The sequence below is a fragment of the Pantherophis guttatus genome, chromosome 1 (assembly GCF_059756535.1).
Source record: "Pantherophis guttatus breed Tessera chromosome 1, ASM5975653v1, whole genome shotgun sequence".
Classification (NCBI taxonomy): Eukaryota; Metazoa; Chordata; class Lepidosauria; order Squamata; family Colubridae; genus Pantherophis; species Pantherophis guttatus.
The window spans coordinates 233,467,060-233,493,638 of NC_142063.1; the positions used below are offsets into that span (position 1 = coordinate 233,467,060).

The 26,579-nt window shown below is 38.9% G+C and overlaps 1 protein-coding gene across 3 annotated transcripts; it reads right to left on the minus strand.

Annotated features, from left to right (window-relative positions):
* Nucleotides 1-930: 930 nt before the first annotated feature.
* On the minus strand, nucleotides 931-11,155 carry TENT5A (terminal nucleotidyltransferase 5A). Of its 3 annotated transcripts, none has more exons than XM_034431844.3 (3): nucleotides 10,638-11,155; nucleotides 7,496-8,116; nucleotides 931-6,066 (listed from the first exon to the last, which is right to left on the minus strand). In XM_034431844.3, exons 2-3 carry the CDS (start codon nucleotides 7,988-7,990, stop codon nucleotides 5,287-5,289), a joined length of 1,275 nt encoding a protein of 424 aa, XP_034287735.2. In that variant the 5' UTR covers nucleotides 7,991-8,116; nucleotides 10,638-11,155; the 3' UTR covers nucleotides 931-5,286. The 3 variants fall into 3 exon arrangements, with proteins under 3 accessions (XP_034287735.2, XP_034287737.2, XP_034287736.2); XM_034431846.3 differs by having other exon boundaries at nucleotides 10,729-11,047; XM_034431845.3 differs by lacking the exon at nucleotides 10,638-11,155 and adding an exon at nucleotides 8,542-8,838.
* Nucleotides 11,156-26,579: the final 15,424 nt, after the last annotated feature.

The following is a 26,579-nucleotide window of genomic DNA, read 5'->3' on the forward strand; positions in this document are numbered from 1 at the left end:
AAAATGTACAGAGTTTAAAATCAGTACATGAATGTGTTCCAGTCTCTGTAGTTTTGAGGAAAGAAAATTGCATAACTTATTTTTCTTTATGACGTTCTTTTAAAAATTAGACTTGACATTGAAGTGGCTACTTGCTATGCAACTGTTCCATTAAGATTTTATATCAAGATGCTTCTCACTGAAATTTTTTTTTCTTTTTAAATGTGCATCTCTGGTTTACAGTTTTTGAGTGAAAGAGGTATTTGGTTAAGAAACACACCTTAATTTTGATAATCCCTTTTATCCCAGTAAACAGGCAAGTGGATTGGTTTTGCTCTCATTATGATTTGAGATTGTAATTTGAATGAAAAGGCATGTTTTCATGTCTCCACCTTGTGCCCCACAATGTCTCCACCAGTTCTCCACCTTGGTGCCCTCAGGATGGGTTGACACCAGGGGTGGGTTCTACTTACCGGTTCGGAACAGGATCACGCTCACCCCTTGCTTCTGTGCATATCACCTATGACATCCGGGGCAGTGGGGCCTCCTGCCGGTTTTACTACCGGTTCTTATGAACTGGTCCGAACCGGGGACAACCCACCACTGGTTGATACCCCAGCACTAATTCCCAACTAGGATGGATATTTCAAGTCAAACACATCTGGGGCCACTGGATTGGAGAAGGCTGGCATATGCATTACCAAGATCATATCCATGAAGAATTCAGTTCAAAAACTTGCAAAAGTGCTTGCAAAAGTCATGCTGGAAGAAAGCCAGTGCTTTTTCCATGCAATGCTGCATAGCATCTTTAATTGCATTTTCTAGTAAGCCAAAGCAGTCTTAAGGCCACGCAATAAAGTAAAAAACCCTTTTTGGACAATTCAACAGCAGAACTCAACGGACAATGGATTTCAGAATAGTTTTTGACACTGGAAAGATCAGACACACAGATAACTAGAAAAAATAACATTTTTATTTACAAATATTCCAAATATTGGATGCTGTAAACAAAATTCACAATCTGTTTCCTCTAGCCCAGAAGCAAATGCTTTTGTTACTTAAGAAGGGTCTGTTTTCCATCCTTTACTTGGTTCAACCACCAACCGAACCCAGAGTCAACAAATTCCCATAGCAGGAGCAGTCAAAGGAACAGCTGGATGCAACAGGATGCTTTGCTGAAGACTACAAGTTCAGAATTCTGTAGAATTTGGGAGAATGAAATTGACAATACTTCCCATAGACTTCAAGGGCTTGCAGTGCCATGTATAGCGCATTGTAGAATGCGTAGGCTTTCCAAAGTTTAAGTAGTTGTAATCATAGCAAACAGCAAAACGTATACATTGACTTTGGGTTTTTGTCCATTGCAATGGAAACTGGAAAGACATCCGAAAACAAATTAAACAAAACAAAAAGAAAAAAAAAAGAGAAAAAAGTGCTGAATATGTCATTAGATATATTTCCTTCTCTGTCTCTTTTCCTTTACACAATTTTAAACTCCACAAACTATTTAAAGCTTTCTCTGAATGAATAAGAGCCTTCAATAATATAACTTGCATATAAAGCATTTTACAATAGGCATTTATAAGGTGTGCATGAAACTTTGTGCAATACCTAGCAGCAAGTAAGTTTTAAAGCCTTTAAATAAAATGAGTTATGAAAACAATAATCCTGCTGGCATTTTTTTTTATTGTCTCTTAATTTTTGCTTGTTTCCTTTCAAATAATTTGTTTCATGTGTGCATGTTGCAGATTATATACAGTACAATTTCACTGAACAACTTGGGACTTGAAAATAACACTTCCAATCATTTGAGATCCACACAACAGATATGGGCAAATGAGATTTTCAAAATATTCACTATTAAAATTATTCTTTTAAAATTGAATAGAATACAAAACTTTACGTTCGTCTTTTCTCTTTCCAGCCACTGTCATATTAGAACAAATTCAGATCTTCTATGATTCAGAGATAATTCACTGGAACCCCAATCAATTTAGCTATAAATGAGACGTCTTGTATTAAAAATACTGCAACAACTTTTAAAATCTACTGAAGAAATAGTACAGGACCCTAAACAGTATGAAGCATTTTCTCCTCAAACTATTAATCCATCAAAATTGAAAAAGGAAGGTAGACAGTGCCAAACCCTAGAAAGAGCTAAATATGCGCCCACAAAAACTGAATGATTTTGAAAATACAGATTTTAAGTTGTTTGACCACCAGTTAGTAGCATCAGACACTTTCTACTAAAAATCCCCAATTACAAGTCCCCACCCCAAGTATAAATGTGTGGATGTGTCTGTACGCTAATCAAAACTACTGAGCCTTTGAAGTGGGGGGTGGGGGGTGGGGGAATAATTGCCAAGCTTTTACCACATCCATTTGCTGTAAAGAGCAACTAAACTCTGAACTATGGAATGTGGTATAGAGTGTGGGCTGGGGGGACCTATAATGCCTGGACTAATAAGGATTTCTTTAAAAAAAAAAAAATGGAAAAACTGCTCCAAAGGAAAATATGCTATATACTATCATCATTTTATAGTCGAGGTCCTGCCAGTGATCCCCAACCCCTTGCTAGAGTGGATGTGACTCATTTCTTTGCAGCAAAGTATCTGCAGTAAGGAAAAGATAAAACCACATTACCAGCTGATCCCATTTCCCCAGCCTTCAGCTCAGTTTCCACCAGGAACAAACTTGTACAGTTGCAACAGCTACCCTGACCTGTCTGTCCCCTCCCTCAACTCCTACCCTGAGTTGGATTCATTCATTATTCTGTTCTGGATGGTCACAGGAATAAAGACAGACAATAAGTGAATGTCTGGTTGTTTTTACCAAATGCAAATTTTTACCTCTCTTTTCATTCATCACAGATGAGACTGCGTTAACATTGGTTTATAACTAAGCACTAATCAAAATAAGCTTTAAAAAAAGGTCACACCTATCAGGCATCAGAAGGAGCAAAGGCAAGCAGAGAGTGCTTTCAAGACAGAACAAACGATGGACAGGATTCACCGAGGGGGACAAACTTTTGAGTACCGTAAAGACATGGGGAATCCTATTCAACTAACACAAAATTATTGTAGATACGGGAAAATCTTTCATAACTTAAAAGCTAGTAGAGGAAATAAGATTGTGAATAGTTTTACGGGGGCCAAGGACAGATTGTCTGATTAGCAATTTACTAATCCTTACATTATAAATATTTCATCTTGTTTGCTAGCATTGCTAGGGATGTATCTAAATAATATTTGATTCTACAAAAGTTGGTGGCCTTCCTCCATCAGTACTAGAAATGTCAGATCATTAAAAATGGGGGAAAGCAGACAAGCCAGGCTCCAACACAATTCATAAAGCATCCGAGCCTTAAATCCAAACGTAAGTTCCTTCATTAATTAACTTAAAAGATCTCTTAACTCTGTATTTGAACGTTATAGTTAGATTTCATTTCCTTTTAAAAACCAGTGGCTGGAGGAAAAAGAAAAACAAACAGTCAGGACTCTTCTGTACGATAATCAACGCAAAGGGGATGGAAGAACATGCAGTAAGTTGATTCTTTGAGAAAGCAAAAACGATTCCTTTTAAATAAGACACAATATTAAGCTGCAAAATAGAGTGTGGCAATCAAATCAAAGATGTTTGATAGTGTATGTATGTGTGGAAAGACACATACATGCACACAAACGTGCAACACAAAGGATTCATTTCACATTTGCTAAGTTATAGTGGTCGTGGAATGCATAGTGCATTCTGCTTTTCAAAAGAAATATTAATCATAACTATTTAAATTACCAAGTAAAACAGTATCTGGCGATTAGGGGAGCCACCTGTTTGAGCCACATTCCAGTTGGTGTCTTGCTCCACCACAGAAATATGTAGGAATTTCTAAGCTGAACATTAAAACCACATTATATTAAGATACAATAATTCAGAGTTAAGAGGTTTTGTCCAATTACGAAACCCCATGGCTCACAAATAGGCCAATTAATTACTTTTATCGTTGGATTCCTATTTTATATAGGACTAATTTGTGTATCTAGATTTTTCAGGTATGGGAATCTCTGCAAAGTGCCTCACAATGATTATATCCTGTTGCAGACTGGAACACACACACTATAGCTCATTTAAAACATTCCTTAACATTTGCTACATTTCCCTACCATGTTTAAAACATGTGAATATATACATGTAACATGTTACACGCACGCACGAAACAATAAACATACACATACATTGTGTACCAAAGATAGTAGAACACCAACAATATAACCTTTATATAGGTATTTGCAAGGAAAACAAATAGGAATATCCTCCACCATTTATTCACAAGCTTATTTTTTTTTTAAAGTTTCTTGTGTCCCTGATAAAAAAAAACAAAATGCAAGATTAAACCACAAAACTATATTTTTTTTTCTCATTTCAAATTCTCTGAAAACATCAGGCACTTTTGTTTAAAATTTTTGTATACAAATATATATATTTATATTTCATAATCTACCATATCCCGTCCTTACTAGGAGAATTTATCTTTGGTCCTAAAGCATATGAAGCTTTCTGCAGCTGGTTTTCTTGCTTTCCACATTTTTTAAAAAAATGTGAAGCATGCACACAGCTGGAAATAATGAAATTTGCCATAATCCTTCCCACCCCCACCCTTCTTTCAGCCTCCATCTCTCCTTTTCTTTTTTTGAGCAAGCAATTTCTCTTAAAGCATTCTATTCAAGCAAGCTATACATTCTGTGGCAACCCTTGCTGGGCAGCATAATTAATGCATGCTCCAAAGAGAGAATTCCAAATTACACCTTATTCCAACGTATCTGTACATTTTTGCATCTAACTTTTAATTCCTGAAAGCATATTTAGCTTTTGTTTGTTTGTTTGTTTCTCTTTCTTCTTCTTCTTAGGTTCCTTTTTCATTTCAATGTTCAGATTCCATTTTTTAAAATAATAATAATAATAATCAAGGCGGCCTTCCCAACTTTTGCTCTGCCATAGCTATGGGAGAGCAAGCATTGCCAACCCATATTGTCATCAACCATTTCTCCTAGGTTTATTTCAAGGCGATCTAGTTGCTCTTCAAGACAGGTTGCATACTTGGGGTGGAATCCAATAGCTTTTGGTTCTTTTCTAACTCATTTAACGCAAGAGAGAAGAACCAGAAGAACTTTCCTCCAGCAAAAAAATAAAATAAAAGGTAGAGCAAACCATGTTGCACTTCCTACTTTTAAAAGAGGAGAGCCATCCTCCCCTTTTATTTGCTTCCCCAAGTCTCTTAAAACCGGTTAGTTCCCCCAAGTCTATAAAAACCGGTTAGTTACAGGGCAACCAAGTAGAATAAGTGTGCTGCTGACAGGGGAACATGGGCTGAACCTGAGCAATATAGTAATTGCTGAAGTTAGCATCAGCTACATAAGGGGCTGGCTGGTAGTAGCAAGTAACATTGGCTACGTTGGGGATGATATTTTGCTCAGCCAGCACCCGGATGGCCAGCATGGTGATAAGATTTAACGTCTGTCGCCTCTCGTGTCCCATCAGGCACACTGTGCTCTCATTCACCACCCCATGAAGGGTCATGAGATAGTCATACTTGCGGTCCTCGAGTCCCACAAAGTGGTTCTGCAAGTAGGACTCCAGCTTCCGCTGCTGTTCTCCAATGTCTGAGAAATCAATAAAAAACCTTGAGCACATATATCTCTGGAGGGACTTAATTTCAGATTCGGAGGCAGCCCTGAATCCTCTCACTAGGAGGTTGCAGTATTTAAGGAGGCCACCTCCCCTGATCTCTTCTGGATTTCTAGTTGCGATCGTCTTGTTACAAAGGTGATCAAAGGCTTCTTGGAAATCCCCATAGACGCTCTCCCCAATTATAGTCGGGTGAAAAGTTTCAGTCATTGGATTTTCAGAACATTCATAAAAAAGAAGGAGAGAGTCCAGCTTGATCTGAAAAGAATCTACGCTGAACTCAAACTGCCTCCTCAGAGAGTCCACAAATTTCAGCTCCACATTTTTGCCACTGTTGTTGGATAATGAGATGAGGCTCCATCGGTCTGAATCGTTGCAGACTTTCACCATTTTCTGTACGTAGGCTTCCTGCAATTTGAAACAAATAACCCCCACCACCAAAAAAAAAAAAAAAAAAAAAGAGAAGAAGAAAAAGTCAGGAAACCAGTAGCAGCACTTCCTCTTTAGAGCTTTCATTTGCATTTGATCCCAACTTTACCCTGTCATCCCCAGAGCTCAGGCATAAGGAAGAGACTAAGTGGACAGACTTAGTATGTGCTCTGCAGAAAGGCAGTGGTTAAAGACCAGTGAGGGGGGTGGGGAACTCATGCTATGATAAATGCACAAAAGGGATGTTCTGCGTAAGGGTTTTATTTGGTCTTTTCCTTCAGAGATATAATAAAAATGCATACAAAGTAACAGCAGTAGAATTACTTTAGAAAATGGCAATTTAATTATGGTAAAAATTAAGGGGATAACACACTAGTTCTCATTTTTTTACATCTTTAAAATATTTTTAAAAAATTGTTTTACCTTTTGGAGACACTGGAAAATTTCTAAATAAAATTTAAGCTTATGCGCTGCCCTCCAAACCAAGATAATTCCTGCAGAGTAATAACTTAAATGTTTTTGGATGGTTCCCAACTTCTTATAAAAGGCCATTTGGCTTCAGTGAACTTCTTGAGTGTTGCAAAAAATAATTAAGCTTAATGTAGTGCCAGTGAGGGAGCACTTCTTCCAAGAATAGGAATAGAAAGGAATAGGAATAGGAATAGGAATAGGAATAGGAATAGGAATAGGAATAGGAATAGGAATAGGAATAGGAATAGGAATAGGAATAGGAATAGGAATAGGAATAGAATAGAATAGAATAGAATAGAATAGAATAGAATAGAATAGAATAGAATAGGCTTTATTGGCCAAGTGTGATTGGACACACAAGGAATTTGTCTCCGGGGTATAAGCTCACAATGTACAAACAAGCAACAAGTGATAAATCATGGTAAGAGACTAGGCTCTCAAAATCCTTAATCCGAAGCCTAGTGTTTCTGCAGCCCTTGGGCAGAATGGGTTTAGCCTCTCTATTCCATCTGAAGGGCAGGGAAACGGAGGAGCACTGTTTCCCTCTAGCGGGGCCCATCCACAACTCAAGGAAGCAAACAAATAACTGTAATTAAAACCATTTAGCCCACAGAAAAACCAGGAGCCTCTAAACAAGCTCAAATACTTTGGTTTAATTCAGCTATATAGATCAGGGCTATAATTAAAGCGTAAGGGATCTTCTTGCTCTTCCAAAGCAAAGGAGAATTAATAGTTGCGAGGAAGCCAATTAAAAGACGGTGCTGGCAATAAGCATAGAGGGAGAGACAGAGCGAATGGATGTGTCTAATCCTCGGGGAGCTGTCATCGGCATTTTCCAAATGCAAACTTGACGTGTGCCTCTTTTATTCTAGACTGGCCCTTGGTCTGTCTAAAGCAGCCACCTGCTGGGACGGAGAGCGCATTCCATTTAATTTACCTTCAGGGTGAGCGGCGTGATCTTCTCCTTGTTAACCCCGTCCGGCAAGAAATCCAAGAGGCAATCCAGGACCACGTCTTTGACTCTCTGGAACTCCGTCTCGCCTTTCAAATCGGCGCAGAAGATGAGGTCCAAGTCCTTGTAGCCCAGGCCGCTATCCTGGTGCAAGATGTGGCTGGCCGCCGAGCCGTTGAGCCGGACATCGCGCACGCCGATGCCTTGCTCCTCCAGGCGGCTCCTCACCACCTTCACGATCTGTCGCGGCTGCATTTCCAGAGTGGGGAAGTTCCCCCGGCCGTGAATCGGGATGGTTTCACTCAGGATACGATCCAAGCGCTGCACTTGCTCCCAAGTCAGCACATTGCAGCGGCTGTTCTCGCAACTGTCCCTGCAGGGCTCCGGAGGGACCTCGTTCGAGCTGCTGCTGCTGGTGGTGGTGGTGGTGCTGCTGCTGCTGCTGCCGCCGCTGCTAAGCCCGTTTTCGTCGTCTGCCATGGTCCAGCTTAATTTATAGGATGGTGTGGAGACGATGTGCGCGTGGAGGGGAGTTCAAACGACGCAGGCAGAACTAATGGACAAAAGGCAGAGTTTTCCTTTTCAAGGAGTCTTCTTCCTTCGCTCCTAGCGGGTGAGGTGGGGAGGGGGGTGGATAGGAGGGAGGGAGGGAGGGGTGAAAGAAATGCAAAAGCAAACTGAATTATAGCTGCGATCCTCAAGCCTGGAGGATCGCAGTCGCTTTTCTCCGCCCCCTCCTATTCACCGAGCTCCCCCGAGTTTTCAAAGCACACGAAGCGAAGCCCCCGCCGCCTCCGCCACCCCCAGGTTGACCAGGGACACAAATATTTTAATCATTCCTCCCTCCCCAACTCATCCCCCGGGCTTTCTCTGGTCCACCTGCCAGTATTGTATGTATATGTATATGTGTGTGTGTACGTGACCGAGCCGCCTCGCTAAGGGACGGCGTGAAAGAAACACTAGCAAGAAAGGAGAGAGAGAGGGGGGGGGAAGGGAGGGAGAGACAAACAGAGAGACGAATGTCCACCTACGCGCAGTTGTGGAGGAGCAGCCCGGTTTGGAGTTATTTATGGAGTCATGTCCCGTGGCCCGCGGTGCATCCGCCAGCCAGCCCGATTCGCTCTTCTCCAGAGAGCTGCTCCCGATCGCCCTTCCGCCTCTAGGCTATTTGCTAGTTCTGGTCGGAAAATCGTTCCCAAGTACTTTTTTATATGGGCTTTTTTTTTTTTTTTTTTTCCTGGCTCTTCCGGGGCCCGGATCACTCTCCGCTCCCCACGCCCCTCTCATCTGCATATGGACGCTTCTTCTCTCGCTTTGCGACACGCCCCTTTCTCTGCTTAAACAGCTGCTTTTCGCAGAGCTTTTCCTAAAGTTCTTTCCTCTGCGCCTCTCTCTCTCCACACACCCCCCCCCCCTCAATAAAAGCTATCCCCAGTGCAAGGGGAGGAAAGGTGAAAGTCCGAATATGGGGGATTCTGATGGAACTTCCTGGAAGCAGCTGCTCGGAAAATCTGCCAGCGATGGGGGGGGGGGAGTTTCGGGGGGGAGCTCTTAAAGAGGGCCCGATCTTTAATCGTCAACCAGGGATCCTCGAACAAGGGTGGTCCTCAGAGCCAGCAGCCAAAGCCTGCGAACATTCTTGGGCTCTCCCTGCGGAGAGCGAGCGTTGCAATAGCGCGGAGCTGTACAACGAACAGCCAGTCTCGCGGGGGTGGAGGAATGATACTCGTCCCTTCTTGAAAGCCCTTCTGAACCTGAATTATGCGGTAATTGCTAAAGTTAGCATCTGCATCTGGGATCGGAGCAGCAAGGGAATATTGGTTGGGTACGGGAACGGCTCTCTCTTCCCACGCAAACACCCCCTCCTATTTATTTATTTAATTATTTACTTCTCACATTTATTCCTCCAGCCGTCTCGCGGTAGCAATACCTTGACTCAGAGCGGCTGACAAGTAATGTCGGGGAAAGAATCAAGAGGCTAAACCACACGGTGGGGCATTTTTTTTTCAGGTAGAAACCATGAGTAAAATTCTCAGGGAAGTTCGTAGGAAAAAGGGAACTGGAAAAAAAAAAGTGGTGGTGGGGGGGAGCCACCAAGCTCTCGGTCGTTGCGCACTTGCTACTTTGCGCTGTACTGTCGGGAACATTTGAGAAAAACCCAGATCTACCGACATCAGCTAACAAATAGGTAACACAAGAATGGGGAAGAGGGATTGCTCAGCACCCCTCTAGGCACAGCTCTCCCCCCACCCCCCGTTCTCAACACAACTGAAGCAAGGGACATCTTGGGCCAGAATACTCAAGGAATGTATAAGGTCTCTGATTTATGATAGATGCGAATAATCCCGGCCATCCAACTCCAAATCATATTCCGGTGGACTCTCTGATGGTTAACTGGCAAGAAAGGGACGGGGGTGGGGTGGTATATAAGGCGTCTTAGGACAGGCCTCTAGCAACGCAGGGAATAATTAGATCGTAATCCTGACGACAGAAATGTCTGCTATGGAGCTAAACATAAAAAAACAATTGGAGGGAAGTTGGCTGAAATGTTTCGATTACTTATTTCTTTTAAAAAGAGTTGCTGCAGAGCAATGTACTGATATAAATAATTGGGGTACTATTTACTGGGCCGACCTTTCAGTCGGTCGGTAAAAAAAAGTCTGTTAGTCAAACCACTGGCGCATCTTCTCACAGAGAAAAGATAACCCCCGTTTAAAAACAGCCGCTTCGGCCGCTTTCTCGCCCTCCGCATTTATTCTCCGAAAGGTAACATTCCTACCCATTTAACAAGTTAGTAGGCAGGGCTGAGCGCCAAACAGCAAACGAGGCGAAGAAGTAAGGGACCCCCACCGTATTCAAGTAGGTCACGCAGTTTAAAAAGCGTTTGCACAATGCAAATAAACGGCGCAGAATATAGAACATTAGGCAAAAGTTGTCTACTTTAACAGCAACGGTTACCTTTTATTAAAGGATTTTTATTTTTATTTTTTTTTTACAAAAGCCACAATTAATCTAATTTATTAAGCATTAAGTTTACTTAAAAAAAAAGTTCCCAACTGGCTAATGCATGCACGGGGGGTGGGGGGGGTGGGGAGTCTGGGGAGAAAATAAAATACAGATAACTCACTTTTTTCCCCGCTATGTCAAATCTCCAGTACGCAATCATGCAATGGCCTGAGTATTAAAAGAGTTAAAGCGCGGTAATCGAAGGATTCTACCTGCGCAAATCCAAATCCTCTTTCAATGTTGCTACGCAGGACTTGAAAGGCATGGCAAGAGAGCAAGGTACGTGGCCGAGGTGCCGTGCACAGATGCAAAGGTGTCCGTCACGCTTCCTAAGAAAAGATGAAGGAGATCAGGCCGATAAAAAAGAGAGGGGGAGGCCAACCCCCCATTGGAAGAGCAGTAATAGGAGCGGGGTGCGACGTCACGGGCCCTGACGTTCCAGCAACAGCTGTAGGGCGATTCCAAAGACCTGTGATGTGAGGAAGAGCTTCGCCAATCACCGCCGCCTTGGCCGCGATCCTTTATTTTCCTGCCTCCAGGCTCCCGGAGCGTCGAGCCAATTGGAAAGCTGGCTCGGACGAACGTAGCCTGCCAGATCCGTGTGAATGAGCTGTGCGCGCGGAGGTGGGGGGAGAGAGAAACAGCCCGCCCACGCGCCCACAAACGAAGGGTGCTGCTTTAGCGAAGCTGAAAGCTTCCGCGGTTGGAGCCTTCCGAGGCGGGGATCAAGGAACGATAGGAAGGCCTTTTCGGGTGCGTCCTTTTCCCGAGAGACCCGAATTTTTGGATTTTGGAGGGGGGGGGACGGAGAACCGCGGTCGGCCAGGCAGACCGATCCGTCCTTCGAAAGCAGGGGGTGTGACTGGTTTTTTTTCGCCGTAGGGCGCAATGGCGCGCCGCCGGATAAAAGAGACGCTGCCTGAGGCGTCTCAGTAGATTCAGGACTCGATGGGCCAGGTGCTCTTGGCAGCTTATGAACTGCAGGGATTGTGGAATAAATAATATAAAAAATGCATATTGATCTTTGACGGGGGTTCAAAACCTGCCTTGGCCCCCTGCGCAGCCGTAAAACGAGTCTTGTAGGGGGGGGGTTGTTGACGGCAGTATTGTTGCTCACTGGGCAAAGATCTGCAGGCTCCCAATCGCCTTCCGGTGGGCTTTCACGCATTCCTGAACTCAGCTTCAGCACAGAAGTAATGTCGGTTTGTTTTCCGACTCGTGTTATGTGCCATACACGGCGAAAAGGAAAGCGGTGGTTCAGCCAAGCGGCCGCGTCTGTTGCCCACACCGTGTTAAACCGCGGTTGCTTAATCACATAGCTATTCAGGCGATAAGCAATGGAGTAAAAGCTGTCCAAATATGGGTTTTCTTTGGTAAAAAAAAAAAAAAAATTACAAATAACATGAATGGCGTTTCAGTTGTTTTTACTACTTGGGACCGGAGGCACGCCAGCACCGGCCTGAACATCCTTCGGGCGTCTCAGCCACACGGATTGCTCTCTCTCTCTCTCTCTCTCTCTCTCTCTCTCTCTCTCTTTTTTTTTCTTTTTTTTTTTTTTTGCAATATTCTGCTTCCTCATGCCTGCTGACCCTCAGTAGGCTGGCCAGCCCAGCCCAGAAGGGGAGTTTGCCCCCCTTTCCCTCCCCCACGTTACATAAAAGCAAAGGCTTGTGCGCTCCACGTCATCCCGCCTTAAGTTTTCACTAGCAATTTTGTAAAAAAAAAAAAAAAAAAAAATTAATATACGTTATCCAGAAGTTCTGGTACATTGACATGGAATGGGGGGGGGGGGAATCGACAACGTCCTGCTGCGCGTGTTCAACTCCCCGCGCTTTCCAAGGTAAAAAGAGCCCGTTTCCTTCTTAAATCACTGCCTTGAAAGCGTCGTAGGCAATCGGGCATCTTCGGCAACGGCCGCCACACTCTGGGCTCCCCCTCGCCCCAAAGGGGATTAGGAACTCCGGCTTGTGGGTGGAGGGGAGGGAAGAGTCCTTTTCCGGCAGTTCCCGCTTCCTTCCTCCCCCCCCCCCCCGCGCCATTGGAAATGATTTACTTCTTGCAAGAGGCAGACTCGGGCTAGCCGCTTTAAATGTAAGAGAGGACTGCCTCAGGCCGGCCTAGTGGTTTCTAACAGCCCCTTTCCAAGCTAAGGGAATTTCTCCCAGAGAAGTCGAACTCTAGCCTGCTGCAGTACAACCGAGGAGCTGCCAACCCTCAAAGACGGGTTGAAATTGCCGGATCTCTCAACTTCGTCTCCCGATCCCGATTGCCAAAAGGAAAGTGGTTCGTGCGCCCCTATCGGCAATACCGGGCGCAGGAGAGTGGCACGCGTTGCACTCGTTCCGCCCTATTGATTGGCTCCTGCGCTGCTTAGGTACAGGTTATGTGGCAATGCTGACCTCTGCCGGCGAAGAGGCCAAATGCAACTTAGGCTCGGCCTCCGCCTGCTTGGCGGGGCGGGGGGGGGGGGGATGTTCACCCCTCAGCTTGGCCTCCTTAAGTTTCAAGGCTGATTTTTACCGCTCAGAAAGCACCCGAGGGACACCGAATCTTTGACAAACAATTACACTCTTCCGCGATGTTATCTTTTTTTTTTTAATTTGATTTATATGCCGCCCTTCTCCGGAGACTCAGGGCGGTTTACAATGCTTTGTTTTTTCTTTTCTTTTTTTTTTCTTTTGTTTTTCTTTTGTTTTTCAACTCATCTAAATGAAGAAAAACTTCTTCAGAAAAGACAACCTATGGGGCAGGGGTGGGTTCTAAATTTTTTTACTACCGGTTCTGTGGGCGTGGCTTATTTTGTGGGCGTGGCTTGATGGTCATGTGACAATTCTTTAGGATTTAGCAGAGGTACTGGTCTACCAGGCTTTTAACTGCTTGCAGAGCTGTACCGGTCTACCCATTTATTTTTGCAGGCACCGCTCTACTCATTTGTTTTTGGAGGCACAGGACTAACACCAAACTGCCTTTTACCACTGATCAGCTGTAGGGTATCCCTTTGAAGCCCCAAGGCAAGAGTTTAAACAGTTTTTCTCCTTATAGCCCATCAGCTGGGACTCAGGAGGCAGCAATAGATTGGGGGTGAGGCCAAATAAAAGGTAAGAATAATGGGGGGGGGGTGCAGGGCAGTGGGGCAGAACCGGTTCGGTGATGTCATATCATCACCGCTTCTGGCTTGGCAGAACTGGGTGGAACCGGAAGGAACCCACCACTGCTATGGGGAAATCCAAAGGTGCTTTTTCAAGACTTCAAGACGTTTCCCCTGAAGAAGCTTCTTGGATGAGAAGCGAAATGTCTTCAAAAAAAAAAAAAAAACCCAGAAAGTCCAGTTGCCTCCTGAAAAAGCACCTTTAGGACAAACAACCATCACCTGGACTACTGAAAATCTCCCTAAACCTATGGAGAAAAAAATACATAGCACTCTATCAAAAAAAAAAAAAAAAAAGAGTTACATTTCATTAGGATGCTCTGAATTTTGTCACAGCAAGTCCATTTCATTAATCAAAAATGGAATCGTGGCCTAGAAATTACAGTTTACCCGAGAATAACCAATCTTACAGGTAAATGGGGTAGCTGAGAAAAATGATTAAAATCTATAAAAAGGCCTTAGGATTTTCTTTGAAGACCCTTCAAAACCACCGCCAGTCCATAGATCAGTCTGTTATCTACAGAACTGTGGATATCACATATTAATTTCTTCATGTCACTGTGGTATAAAACCAGAGATCAGTTGGCTTTGGGTAGCCACATTATCATCACACTGTGCTTCAAAGGAGGTGTGTTCTCATGGAATACAGATGAAAGTTTCTCAAATCCACTTTTATGTTGCCTCTCACTTCTCTATTGTAAAGATAAGAAATGATCGTGTCATGCATTTAAAGTATCACCGCAGTCTATAAATAATTAAGTTTATATTGTCCTGTTTTGTTTTGTTTTGTTACCAAAACATTTATCCAAGAGTGTGGGGAAATTGTGGTCTTTGGTTACTGAATTGAAGCTCCATGCAGTCACGCCATGGCCAATGCTAAAAGCTGTAGTTCAGCAACATCTGCACAACCACAGGTTCCCCTTCCTTGACAAAGGCACAGCTCCTCACTCATCCTCCCCAGAAACATTTACATAGAAACTTTCAATTCCCCCATTAAGTCACAAATTACAATAATATTCATATATTCTCAACTAAAATCATGAATCTCCATTGTTATTGTCTAAAAGAATAGAACTGAGGCTCCTGTAAGTACTGTAAAGCTGCTACTTAAATCCAAGGCCAAAGATTACATTAAAAATAAAAATTATAGCCTGTTGCACTCTTGTTCTGTAGAAACATGGATTCAGGGCACAGCTCTATAGTCATTTTTTAAGGTTTTAGTTAGCTGCAACTTAGCCTCCATGAATCCAAACACATTATGGCTTTAAGCACTCTTCCTCTGTAGCAAATGAAAGAAGGAAGTCTATCATATTAACTAAGAATGTATAAACTTTTGTAATAGTTTGGTTCAGTTTGAAACAAATTAAAATTGATCATTTAGAAAAGAACACAGCACGCTTGAATTCTGAAAGATTAGATAGCTTGCTTTTGGTCAGATGTGCACGAGATTACATCACATCTGGGCTGATAGATTGTGGAACATATTCTTTAATTCTGTCAGAATTAAAAGATTTAGATTTCATGCTTTCAGCAAAATAACACTAGACAAAGTATCTTGTACAAATATAGCTATTGTTAAAATATATTGAGAGTTTACAGAGAACCTAAGCAAGAAATTGGTTATCATAAATAAGACATAGAATTTATGTTAAATTATAACTAAATATTGATGAAACTTTGTTCAGGGCTCCCCTAATCTCTTCAGGGTGATGCTTGGACTAAAAGACCAATGAAATGTAGTGTTAAATTAGCATACTGTAATAAAGTATATGAGGTTGCAAAAGTTGCTTGTTATTTACACAAAGTCTTTATGTTTTGCTACGTGACAAAAAGTTCTAAGGTTCTTTATTTTCCCTCAGAGTCAAATGACAGGTGCCATTAAATAACTGGTTTAATATTTTGTCTGCACTATAAAACCTAACAGTAATTGCCTTTGTTCATGCCTATATGTATTCTTAGTGTTCACAACATTATAATTGCAGTGATAAAAATGTTTATACATTTTTCTATCAGATGTGAGTAACTCTTGGAAGACTTATGGCACTTTTTCTTTAGAACTAGGAAGTAAAGTCATTTGAAATTATGGAGGAAATTAATCACAAAGAACAAATATTTGAATAATACTTTCTCCATCTATAAGTGAAGACTATATTGTAGGTATTAAGTGAGGCAATTGTACTGAGTGCTTTAGAGGAAGAATTGAAACCTAACTATCCATTATTACATTATGGTAATGCAAAATCTAGTTGGAAGCAATTTAAAAAGAGACATTTTAATTACTGGTTGTGATCCTTTTCATAATTACAGGTTAATAGGAAAGGATGATGGCTTCCCTAAGTGTGAGTATATTCACTTAATTCCAATTTTGCCACATATTTCTACTTTCAGACTACTGATAACGTAAATTTGCAAAGCAAAATATCTCTCATAATTTTTATACCCGTAGAAAGTTCTTTTGCTTAGAAAAAGGATAACAGAAATAAAAGAAACACCCTTAGAAAAAGGGTAACAGAAATAAAACAGAAACAAAAATAAAAAGAAGAATTAAAAAAAACTCTGCAGTTCGAAAAACAATGACAATTAAATTTGAAAATAAATAAATCTTTTAAGAAGAATATTTCTTAAAATATGCAGGACCATACCTAAAAATACAACGGAATACAAAATATTCACCACTTTTCTAACTCTCTATTCAGGCTGCAAAATATAAAGATGGTTTAGCAATTTCTTTTCAGAAAGGATTCTGAAAAATGAGAGGTGGATTGGTACAGGTTCCAGAGCTGACAATTTGACTTATGCTTCCAGATAGAATAATAGACAAAAGAAACTCATATCTTTTCAGGATATTTTGTGAGACATTTGTTACATTAAAGTCTTCATTGTAAAACAGAGAGACAGAGATGAAAACTAACGCATTAAAGAGTTCTTTAAAAAATTATAATATCTTGATAGGGAAAAGTAACACATTCCACCATTATTCTTGTAAGCGCTGTAAAATTTAATTGGAAACATACAAAAAAAATTGTGTCAGTTTAGTACTTTGTTCCTCATAGTGTTTGTTACAGGGCCTCCTTGTTTTTTCGCTGCACTTACCTAGTTCAAACAGGAAGGATATTGCAAAATCTCCATTCCCACCCCACTCTGGGGCCAGCCAGCGGTGGTATTTGTCGGTTCTCCGAACTACTCAAAATTTCCGCTACCGGTTCTTCAGAATCTGTCAGAATTTGCTGAATAGCATCCCTGAGTTTAACGCTTTACGAATAAAGATTGGAATCAAACCAGAAATTGTTAAAATTCTTAGCAGCTGTTACCAGCTGATAAGAATTGTCAAATTAATAAGAAAGAAAGAAAAATTTGACAAGAATTTCTAATATGAAGTAGGACCTTGACAACCAATCAGAATGTAATGTAAATCTTATGTTAAAAGAAATCCAAATTTCAGATGTGACAGACATCTGTGCATGAAATTATAGCCCATTGATGGGTTCCAAATTACCTGTACGTTTTTGACATTGATGCATACTCTCATGATGTAATCTGCCAGTCTTCTAACCAAGGAATTGATTGCAATTCTCAGTGATAGATGTAGCTCATTCTAGCAACAGTTATCATGTATAAAGCCAACTCAATATACTTTCTGGAAATATAAAATGTAAGAATATGAAATCGTTTTGCTTTTTTCATTCCATAATGAAGCATCTTCCAGAATTGCTGAGCTTTGTAACATTGCTACTAGATATAAAAGAATAATCCAATTTGAGATATCCACCTCTTTTTTTGGAACATATATAATTATTCAGAGTGTAATATTCACCCTAAATTTGATATCTCTCTGTTCTATTGACAATCATATTGTAGTATATCAACTGTCCTGTTAATTCTGTGTTCATTTAATCATTCAATATTTGACCTGTACAACTTCTGAATCATTTCAGTAGATAAATACTATATATATAAGTCAGTGCAGATGTTGTGAATTTTGTGCTGTAAGCATTTCATATTTAGTCAAACCTCTTAAGTATCCTACTTTGCTTTTTGTAACTCCACTATCATCTTTGATGATAATGAATGGTTTGTGATTATTCCAATGAGGTAGTCTCAAAAGATTACATCTTTTTATTAAAGGTTAAATCTTGCAATCTACATGAAGTAATATTTCTCCACTAATCAAATTTGTAACATATTTGCCTTCATGAAAAAAAAAGGTTCAGTACTGAAGAAAGAGGCCTTAAACCTACAGATATTCCTTTATATTTATCTCATAATTTTAATAGGCCATTTATAATTGATATCTTATGCACTGAAATACTTTTATTTGTATCATGCATGGGATAGTTATGCAGGCCTTCTGAGATTCTTATTTCTTTTGCAATTGATTCAACATCTTTTCTTCAATTTTTATTGGGAATCATCTGGAATGTCCTTGATGAAGTATTCATTTTTCCTGCTGATTTTTCTTCTAGCCTAGATAGATTTAGGCTTCTGCATTTTAAAACATTATGCATTATATTTTTTTTTATCAGATATGTAATTGATTACAATTGTAATTGTAATTGTTATTGTTATTGCTTTAAGTCTTTATTGTTTCTGGTTAGGTAAAGTCTGAAATCTTTTAACACAGATATTAAATCCTGTTATTTATCTCAACTGCTGTTTTTCCTCTTCAGATAAATTCCATAAATATCTATGTCTTATTCTTGTCAAATCAATATCCTGATATTAAATGGTATTATTATATATGTTTCATTGCCAGTTTTAAGGAATCCTTTGAGTGAATGACTTGAGTGAATGGTCATCAGCATATACTTTTAATTTATGTTTTTGATTTGATCATTAGAATTCTGAAAATTTTTTACTCTTACATATCTTTTACTCTGTTACCATTTCTTCCTTTATTAGAAATTCTATTGCCAATAGAACATTGCCTTTGTTCCAAATCTTACAAGACAGGCATATTAATTTAAAATCAGGTGACCTTAAAGCTTTTTCTTATATTGGAATTTTCTTGTATCTAGAATAGCTGCAAAAGCAGGAAGTTCATTGAGGTCTTAATAGGCCAATTTATGCTTCAAGGCTGGATTGGACCTATAGATCACATATTGAACAGACCTGTTCTGCATACTTTAGTGGCAAGATGTAAAGCTTTCATTACAGTTGCCCAATGTCCTTACATGAAGGTCAGTTTTTCAGAAGAGAAATCAAAGAAAAATGTGTTTGTTTGGACTGATGAGAATAGAAATTTTGCAAAGTCTGATTCTGATTTGAAAGTGAATGCTGAAATCATGTTTTCAGTTAACAATATAAGGAGGTTTGCCTTTGCAAATGTTTTTTTTTTTTTCCTACAAGATGGCAGCAGCCAGACATTTTACCTCTGTACATTATGGCTTGCATATTGGTGGAGTCCTTGGTGCTCTCTGAGCTTAATTGTTTTTGGGCATATGTTTCATTTCCCAGCTAGATAACCTCTTCCTCTCCCTCTTCCTCTTCCTTTTTTATTGGTTTGGGTATTGCTCTCTACTATGCCTATGTTTCTTACCTAAGGAGAAGGGTTTTTTTTTTATTATTATTCTCTGATACTGTGGTATTTGATATGTGAATAGATACTAACATAATATAACATGGGGAAGAAGAAGAAACATTGGATCATTACTGGTTCACTGCATTAACTTAAAGACTAAAAAAAAATAAAAATTGATGGGTTACTACTAACAAAGGAACAAGTGAGTGAGTAACCGAATGATTTAAGTGATTCAAGTATTTGGAATTCTGCTAATAGATTCAGGATATTGCAGCAAGAACCTTTCCCTAAAATGTATGATGATTTGCATTTTCTCCCATTTTCTTTAAACCAGGAATATCTTGGGGATGATGATTCATATTACAATCATATATCATGTAAGGGTATTCGAGTTTTCCAAGAAGCAAACTGAAGAACTAGATAAAAACTTCAAAAGAGACAAAACAATCTACTTTACAAGAAATATAAAAGATTTTGTGGCTAAACAATGGCTTTTAACAACAGAACTGTGACACCTATATTTGAGCAGATTGCAGTAATCAGCACAAAGATATAGTAGATGAATTAAATGTTTTGGTAAGCTACACAATGAAGATTTCAACTCAACCCTAAAAACCTTACATTCTGAAATCTTGAATTATTGTATTAACAAATTAGCAGTCAATGGAGTAAAATAGAACTCATCTCAAAAGGTTGTGGGAAGAATTACATCTCTGAACCAAACTAATCACATTAAACTTTATTTGCAACAATGTAAGTCCTTGAGATGACTATCTCCCCCAAGCAATCTATATAGAGATAGTCATATCAGGGATCCATTATTTATTTTCTAAACCAACTTTATTGTTACTGGATATGTATTGAACTGATCTTGTGTATATTCAGAGAGAGAAAAAAGTATGCTTCCAGGGTGAAGAAAAGCACCAACTCTAATAATTTCAACTTCTTGAATGTTAGGTTTGGACAAGTAATCCTCATACACTTCAGTGTAAGAGGTTCTCATATTTAAAACATTATTTCTCTTAGCCATGCTCTATAATAAACAACAGACAAAAGAAACAAACAAACAAAATATATTCATGAGCATTAATCAGAGTTGACCCATTTTCAATTCAGAAAAAAAGAATAGCAAATACTTTCCCAAACCAACGTAATAAACATTTCCTCATATATAAGCTTAGCAAATAAAATATTTGTTAAGGATTGAGAGATGGTAATTTGAAAATGGAAAGAAGTCCCCATCTAATCTGCCTAAAATTTGGAAGCAATGTAATCAGGGGTGAAATCCAGCAGGTTCTAACGGGTTCTGGAGAACCGGTAGTGGAAATTTTGAGTAGTTTGGAGAACTGGCAAATACCACTTCTGGCTGGCCCCAGAGTGGGGTGGGATGGGAGTTTTTACAATATTCTTCCCCCAGGAATGGGGAGGGAATGGGGATTTTGCAGTATCCTTCCCCTGGAGTGTGGAGGGAATGGGGATTTTGCAGTATCCTTCCCCTGGAATGGGATGGGAATGGAGATTTTGCAATATCCTTCCCGCAGGAGTGGGAGGGAATGGAGATTTTGCAGCATCCTTCTCCTGGAGTGGGATGGGAATGGGGATTTTGCAGTATCCTTCCCCTGCCATGCCCACCAAGCGATGCCCACAGAACCAGTAGTAAAAAAAATTGGATTTCACCACTGAATGTAATATTTAATTAACTATCAAGCCTTAATCTGTTAGATTTTACTGATGCAATATTGTGATTTTACTATAATAATGGAAATTCTGATTGGTATAAGCTATTGTATAGGTAAATAAATATTATCCTTGTAGAGAAGCTTTTATGGGTATACAGTGCACTTTTAAAAATGTATTGCTATATATAAAGTTCATTGGACTAGAAATAAACAGTTGGGACTAAACACTCAAGAGTATTTTAATGGAAATGGTAGACTTCTATAAATAGTAAATATATTCTTTCTATGCAGATATTGCAATTTCTTTTTAACACGTTGACTTAAATAACATTAATTACTGTTTTCCCAGAGTTATAGTGTGCATTTTTCCCTTTATATTCAGTCATGTCTGATTCCTAGACGGAGCCTGGGCAAGTCCCTGCAGTTTTCTTAGCAAGAAGTTTCAGAAACAGTTTGCCATTGCCTCCTTCTTAGGGTTAAGTGAAAGTGACTGGCTCAAGGTCACCCAGCTGGCTTTCTGACTAAAGTGGGGTCACAGTTTCTAGTCTGATGCCTTACACCAAACTGGTTCTCCTAGTGTACATATCTAGGAGCAAACCAGTGGCGGGTTGCCCCCAGTTCGGACCGGTTCTATAGAACCGGTAGTAAAACCAGCGGGAGGCTCCGCCCACTGACCCTGATGTCATTAGAAGTGATCTGCACGTGTAGTAAAGGTAAGTAGAACCCACACCTGGAGCAAACCCAATTAAACAAATGTAACTTTCTTGATAGTTATGCCTCCTATAATGTGCACTTAGAACATTGTATAGTGAGAATGCTAACTCTGAATTTCACATACTGTGTTCAGAACTTGATTGGAAACTGGTTTCAATTCAAACAAACTTGCATCACTGTCTTTTATATGAAGGAGACCACTGACACCTCTCCAGTAATATTTATTTATTATTTATTTATTAGTTCAATTTATATGCCGCCCTCCTCCAAAGACTCAGGGCGGCTTACAATGCACTTATAGCAATAGCCTTCATTCTTTTGTATATACCTGCTTATTAGGGCTTTTGGCCCCCCATAAGCGGTGTTTCTACAAAGTCAGCTTATTGCCCCCACAATCCGGGTCCTCAATTTACCTACCTCAGAAGGATGGAAGGCTGAGTCAACCTTGAGCCTGGTGAGATTTGAACTCGCATTAATTGCAGGCAGCTGGCAGCTAAGTGCTACATAACAGCACTTAGTCCGCTGCACCAAGGCCCTTGAAAATACGTCTTTCTGACAGCAGTAAGAAAAAGTGAGAGATGATCAAAATTTATTTTGGATGAGGCACTGCCTCAGGCATTGAATCTACTCAATGAAATGGTATCAAACAAAAGAGCTTAATTAATATTCAAAACGAATATTAATATTTTAAAAAGAAGGTGGTTAGAATACAAACAGAAATATCTAAGATATCCTTTAGCTATGGAAGCTAAAGGATTGTTCAGATTTTCCCTTACATCTCCAGTTTGTTCATTTCAAAAAAAAAAAAATGAAAGCTTATTACTGAACATAGAGAAGAAATTTGGAGTCATCCTATATTAAGTAAGAGTCCATGGAAATAGAATCTTCTCAGCGCAGCCACCGATTAAAGAAAAGGACTATGCTTCAATTTGGAAAATTGGCAAACTATCACTTATTAGGCCAAAATACTTGAGCTGCCACTCGGTATATTACTGTACAGTACATAGTTTGTATCCCAGAGCCTTTTCATTGAGATAATAAAGGTTTGTTTCCTTTTTTAGGTAGTGCTTTTTAATATATTCCAGCTGATGGACGTATTTTAATTATTTTTAATTGTTATTACAAGTTAAAACTGGTTCTGAATAATTCATGTGCAGCAAATGTTACATTTAATATTCTATCGCTTATATTGTCCTTGTTAAATAAAAGTAAAAAAAAATCAGTCCCTTGTAAGGGATACATTATCTTAGTTAATTACAGCATATGAATTTTCATGACATACTGTTTTCAGCAGATTGTCTCGAACATTGTGTAAAAGGATAGCGTTGTTGAGAGGATTGTTCTGCTAAAATCATTTGAGTTACAAATGTGTCCCAGAGTTACTCTTAGTTAAGAGTGGGAAGAGTGGTATATAAATTTAATAAATAAAATAAAAATGCCCTCTGAAGTCGTAAAATTTTCTCAAGGCCTCGTATTTGTACTATTAATACTGAAAGAAAAATGAAAACAATTAAATTAAACAGCTTCTATCCCAGAGCAGTAACTCTATTGAATTCTACCATATAGTGTAATATTAATGCAGTATCAGGGATTTTCAATGCAATTGTATAGAATGTGAAGGATGTGTGTTTTTGTTTTATTTTTATAGTTTTTTTATGTATGGTGTACACTGAATATGGCATTTAATTTTGTACGAGGTGCAATGAAAATAAAGTAAACTAAGTTTAACTAAGTTTTAAAACTAAGTTTAAATAGGATGGAGATTCTTCAAGTCTTAATAAAAATTATCAATGAAATAATTGTCTTTACAAGGCCCTGGATTTGTTCCTTGACTTCAGCATTAGGCTATTTTTTCCTCCAAAACTTTTAACCCTATTGTCTCACTTGATCCACTAAGAAATTATGCATGATTGGTAAATGAAGAACAATTAAAAAAGATTTTAAACCAGAGGAATGTGAAAATCCAAAATCTAATATCTTTACTGATATGCTGAATCGATGATCCTGGTAAAAAAAAAGAAAAAAATACTAGAGAAAACTCTTCCTATCTTGTAAGTAGGAAAATTCACCTCTGTACTTAGTTGATTTACAAATAAATATAGCCACAAGTAGAATGAACACTTCATGCTACAAAGGAATTTTGTCTATGAAACATTCAGTTAGCATTATTCAGTTGCTAGCATAATAACAGAGAACAGCTCTTTAAACATTTTTGTGCCCAAACATGCAAACATATTTTGTGATGCACCAGGGGATGTACATCCATTCTGTTGAAAGAAAAACAAGAAAGGAATTTAGACAAATGGATTCTTAATGAAAATCCATTTATGGTTTATACATTTTTGCTTGATTTATTTTTAATTATTTTCCTTTGGGATTGAAAAAAAAAAAATCAAAACTTGGAACAACCTGTATAGGTCAAAGGAAGGCTACATGGAAGAGTAATAAGAACAAACAATGAAAATGGCAGATATAAGATAAATACAATTTTTTTTCAATCTAGTTAAAATTTGGCAGGTTTGATGCCTTGAACTAAAATGCCTGAAAATATTAACTGTTTGGTTGGTTGGAAAATACTTAAGATGCAAGCAGCTGGCTATCTCATTGAAGTCATTTGGAAACTTATGGAATGTGTTGTTTTAAATTGCCACAAAATATATTTTTCAGGCTGTATATTTGGCTGATCTGAAGGAAGGATAGAACACTAAAAATATTATGCTATTCGGATAAAAAATAAACCATCAGTGACCTGCAAAAAAATGAACAGATGACACTTCTTTTTTTTTTTTTTTGAAAAAAAAATATTTTTAAACAAAACTTAAAACATAAAACAATTATCATCCATTACGATTACAGAAAGTGTATTGATCGGTTACAAATCTTTTGTGCTTAATCCTCTATCCAACATTTTCTTATTTAACAGTTTATTATATTATTATTCTCATTTACCAATTATTTAACAGTAAATTATCCTCCATAAGGGGGGGGGAACCCTTTATATGTTTTATTATCTTATCCATTTCATATTTCATATTTCATTTCCATTCTTTCTTGTCTAACCATTGATAAAATAAATCCCATATCAAATAATATTGTTTATCTTCCTGTTCCCTAATTTCAGTGACACTTCTATTGAAAAAACAATAGCTTTATGGTAAAGCAATATTTTGTAGTTATATTATCAACCTTTTATATGTCCACAAAAAGGATGAGGTTACAAAAAGTTGAGAAAAATCTCTATGCAAGATCTTGGAGTGCCATTGCTAGTCAGCATATAAAAACAGCCTGGAATAAATATTTGATTTGAAATAAGGCATCCTACTATAAAATGTACTCACTTATTTATCTATAAAAATGAAAATATTTTGGCCAATTTGACTGAAATATAGCTAGGTTGATGCTTGAAATATCTATAAGGTTGATTACCCCTATGTTGAGTCTGAAGCGAACCTGGCTGAAGCCATCTTTTGCTGCCTCATAGTTGCCACAAACTATGAAAGGAGGGGAAAGAGATAGACTGGCTAACAGTCAAAACAAAAAGTTTTCTTGTGGGAACCAAGGTCATCCCAACAGTTGTCAGCTGAAGCTGGAGAGGAGCAGCCTGCCAGCTACTTTCATTGGACAATGTAACCAGTGACCTCTGGGGAGGGAAACATTTGCTGTTTTAATTAGGCTAAAACCATGGGAACTTTTAGAGTTGGTTTTCACTAGCTGTGCCGATATGATATATCCAATAAACATGTTCTTTAACGAATCTACCTGCGTTGGAGTTCTGCTTTTGCCAGATGCATTACTCAAAACGTTGACACCCTAAACACAACTTGATCATTGTGGAGTAAGAATGGGTTGGCTTGTTTCCAATTAGAATCTAATAAAGAGTTTACAAAATGTAAATATGAAAGAAAGTAAAACTGACCAAAGTGTTTATTTATTCCTTCTAAAGAAGATCCTTCCTTCCTTCCTTCCTTCCTTCCTTCCTTCCTTCCTTCCTTCCTTCCTTCCTTCCTTCCTTCCTTCCTCCCACCCACCCACCCACCCACCCATCCGGTTTATATCTCTCTGCAATTCAATGGCTCTTAGTGGTTTCTATTAGTATAAAATATAACAAACATTTAAAATACTCATAATATCATTAAAAGATAATACCCTCAAATAAAAACAATGTAAATGAGAAAACAAAAATAAAATATTAAAATAGAATAATATCTTCTAAAATAGCATATGTTTTCAACATCTTCCTGAGGGCCAACAAGGAGGGGGGGGCTGCCTAATTTTCACCAGTAGGCTATTTTAAAGCATTGATGCTGCCACAGAAAGGCAGTAAGTTCTAACTTCAACCCATCATCTGTTCAAAGTATAAAACAAAACTGACAATTCTACTGAGTCAGGTCCATTCTCATTGATAGGAGATAATCTTGACAGCAACATCTATTTCTTTGGAGTTCATGTTCCTTATCTTACATTACTATAATACTTCATACTAATACTGTGTCATATACTATATTTCTGACCCAAAGGTGCTTTTCAAAAGGTAACTGGACTTTCTTGTTTTTTCTTGAAAACATTTCACTTCTCATCCAAGAAGCTTCTTCAGTTCAAGAAAGTCCAGTTGCCTTTTGAAAAGCATCTTTGAGATAACCATGACTTCGATGCCTGAGAATCTCCATAGATATATACTCCTATGTTTATAACTCTATTACACATTTTCTGAAACGAGAATGCCCCGTGGGTTTAAAAATATGCTGCATAGCTGCCTAATTAAAGTACAAACTGGTTCCTTGCTGGAAACTTTGAGGAACTATGTTATAATCTCAAATTCATTGTGTTTCCAAATACAGTTATGGAAGTGGTAGAGCTTACCTATCAGTTTGAAATGGTTTCTTTGTAGGCACCAACTAAAATGTCAGTTTAAGAACAGTGGGGATGAGTTGTAATTGTGATACTATTGATGTGCTAATGATGGACAAGTTAATTAAGAAAAAATAGAGATAGGCCAAATGATGT